Source organism: Rosa chinensis, chromosome 2 (genome assembly GCF_002994745.2).
Source record: "Rosa chinensis cultivar Old Blush chromosome 2, RchiOBHm-V2, whole genome shotgun sequence".
Taxonomy (NCBI): Eukaryota; Viridiplantae; Streptophyta; class Magnoliopsida; order Rosales; family Rosaceae; genus Rosa; species Rosa chinensis.
In genome coordinates, this window is record NC_037089.1 from 84423677 (window position 1) to 84426990 (window position 3314).

Below are 3314 nucleotides of genomic sequence, written 5' to 3' on the forward strand. Positions count from 1 at the left end.
TGTGTACACACATACATAACTAATGGAGGAGTTATACCTTTGTAGTAACTGAGAGCATCTTTAGCAATACTAGCCATTTTTCAGTCAAATTTTAGCCAAAATAGCTAAAAAGTCATTTTGGCTAGCCATTTTAGATACGTGTATATCAATTCTCTATATTATAGCTAGTTTTGAATTTATATTATTTACTAAATGAATAAAAAAATATTTTAAATTCATTTGTAAATCACACAAAATGACTTAAAGAGAATGTTTTAAACTTATAAAAATAATAGGAAGCCTCATCTTGCTCTATATATTTAAAAGCGAGATAATTAAAAAAGTTAAAATTGAGAGCCACTTTGGAGTCTGGTGCAACTGTTAAAACTGATAAAAAACTAAACATACTCTCTAAAATAGCTAAAGAGTCAAGATAAAGAGTTTGTCAAAGATGCTCTAAGATAATGGTGAAGAAGAGAAAGAACAAAGTTCTGAAGATCATTAACTAAGATAATTAATACGTCATGCTTTTTTTTTTCACTCTCTTCAAATTTTATGTGGGCAATTACATTATGAATTATTTGGTTACATTTTCAAATTTCAAAATCATACCAAAACAACAAATTATAGAAAATTCAATATGGAAGGAGTTAGAACTAGAATCACAATAGAAAAATTATACAGATTTTATTTTTTGAGTTTGTATAATAATTTTCTAAAGAAACGGTTGGAAATTATCTACTCTATTGCATTTCAAGTCAAGAAAATTGATCTTGAAGAATGTCTTTTTGATATAGCGTTTAATATTATTCTTAACTTGAGGAAATATATAGGGTTTGAAAAAACGAGGCTAGCTATTTTATTTCAAGGGCGTTGTATGACTTGTATTCTTATTTGAGTGTAGCAGGGGCCACATGTTTCCCTTTGCGGCCAGAAGGTCCGGATGGAACACATTTGCAGTGGGTCGCAACAGATCATGCATGCTCCCTTGGACGGTTTCTGCATGCTACACTCAGGCAATCTGCATGCACCATTAATTGAATTAGCAAATGAAATAGCTTTTTTTTTTTTTTTTTTTTTTTTGAGAACAAATGAAATAGCATTTCGATGGATATATTAAACCCATGAGGAGGATACGTTATATTTACCATTTAAAGATATAGCTCGGGGCCTTAATGGTGTAAAATTGGGTGGCGGCTGGAAGTCTTGATGGTAGGGGGCGGGCTTGATTGCTGCAACAGGAGTAGGTGCGTCAACAAAAGGGGATGGAACCAATAAGTTGTTGTCTTGAAGTAAGGGGAGCTGAAATCTTACTTTTACCAACGTCTTCTCCTTCTTTCTCCGGTGGTGGTGGGGGTGCCTTTTTTGAAGGTGGTGGCACATTTGGCATCGGATTTTGCGGCACTTTCGGGGTCGGATTTGGCGGCGTCTCCGGCTTAGGTTTAGGGATGGTGTTCCAGATCCAGTCGATAAAATTCTGAAGATTAGTTTTCTCGTCATCGTAAACCTAAAAAGACAATAATATTAATGGACTCTAATCGACCATATATATATATATATATATAGGGAATTAACTGAAATTAATGATAATAAATATTTTTTTTAGAAGAACTAATGATAAGAATATAAGAATAACAACAATGACATTAGTAATAATTGATTGGAGTCGATTGAAAAATATCTTCACTTTTCAAGTTTAAGAAGGTCCCCTCTTGATCCTCTCTCTCTCTCTCTCTATATACACACACACACACACACACACACACACACATACATACATACATGTCTTATATAGTGATGTCATAGTACGTCGCTAACCTTGTTTACAGGAAGTGGTGGAGTTTGCACGTTGCCATGAATCAATGCCTGAAATGGCACATAGATGTTCAAATCGCATGTAGTATCAACAACCCTAATTGAAAGTTACACATCATCATATATATGGAAATGTACCTTCGGCTTCTTGGCATTTTCGTTCTCAAACTCATAAGCTGAAACCTACAAAGATAGGATGCCATCAAGATATTATTGAACATATGAAGTGAAAGTACTAAAAAGAAAGTGCATGTGTTTATTTGTGTACACACACATATATAACTAACGGATGAGTCACCTTTGTAATAACTAAGAAAATTGCAAAGAAGAGGAAGAACAGAGTTCTGAAGACCATTATCATACTCTTCCAATAGCTAGAAATCGAACAGTAGCATAAGATTGTATTTGCAATAGCAAAAAATCGGATGTGGTATAAATAGTGCCCAAATTAGGTATTCCTTGCATGAGCACTACCAGTGGTTATGTTCCTATAGTCATATAGATGCATGTGGATATCACATGGCGTGCGTTGAACCCTTTAGTCAAAATTAGCTTAATTAGACCTCACGAAAAGAGAAGGCATTTGCATGAATTTCGAAGCAATTAGTATATATAGGACCTAGAATTGAAAGGTATCATAAGACAATGCTCGAATTGGTCAAAAAGAAAACTTGCATATTCAAGTTTAGTTCTTTTTAAGTAGAGCAAATGCCTAAAGGCCCATCCTCGATAGATTGAGAAAAGAAACGGCCGGGCAGTAGAAAAAAGAGGGAGTAGGTCACTTGTTCACTTATAGTGATTCAATATCAAATTGTTTTCAGCTCTTTAAAGAAAAAGAATCAACCTATAATCAAATGTACGACTAAAATATGCAGGAATGGATTTAGATAATACTGAATAATTATGTATTTATGTATTCATAAAAGTTGAAGTAAAATGTTTATCAAAATGATTATATACATTAATGTCGACAATGCAAAGCCGCAAACACATAAAAGATTAATGTTTAACAAAAAAAAAAAACAAATTATTAAAGTTTGAACCTTACAAAAGAAAAGGTTAATGTTTGAAAAAGCATGTATGTGGCAAGGAAAGAAACTTCACAAATAGCAAATGCTGCATTATTTACCATCTCATCTTGACGCCAAGGAAACGTGCATGCAATTGGTATGCGATTCATGTTTGAAGAGATGATGTTTTCCTGGTGGTGAAGTTGGTTGTTGATGCCTCCTGGTCTCGACGAAGAGGTATACGTTCCGAGCTCCATGAATAGTTTTAGTTGCAAAATTAATTTTGAATACCTTCACTCATTCACTTTGGTTAAAGATGAAGTAGTGTAAGATTAAATTTCAAATGTGTGAACCGTTAGCCAAATCACTAAACCAAAATTGTCCGCTCGGTTTGGCTTTATCACGAAAATCGAAAGGTTGGACTACAAATTGCGTCAATTTATTGATTCAAAACACCAGCTCCAATTTGTGATATTGGACAACATCAGTAACGGTCTCCAATATGGTATG

General features: G+C 33.9%; 1 protein-coding gene across 1 annotated transcript; it reads right to left on the bottom strand.

Annotated features, from left to right (window-relative positions):
• Positions 1 to 622: 622 nt before the first annotated feature.
• Positions 623 to 2198, bottom strand: LOC121051881 (mulatexin-like). The gene is made up of 6 exons (XM_040515441.1): positions 2093 to 2198; positions 1933 to 1977; positions 1798 to 1845; positions 1294 to 1486; positions 1128 to 1211; positions 623 to 1000 (listed from the first exon to the last, which is right to left on the bottom strand). Exons 1-6 carry the CDS (start codon positions 2153 to 2155, stop codon positions 954 to 956), a joined length of 480 nt encoding a protein of 159 aa, XP_040371375.1. The 5' UTR covers positions 2156 to 2198; the 3' UTR covers positions 623 to 953.
• Positions 2199 to 3314: the final 1116 nt, after the last annotated feature.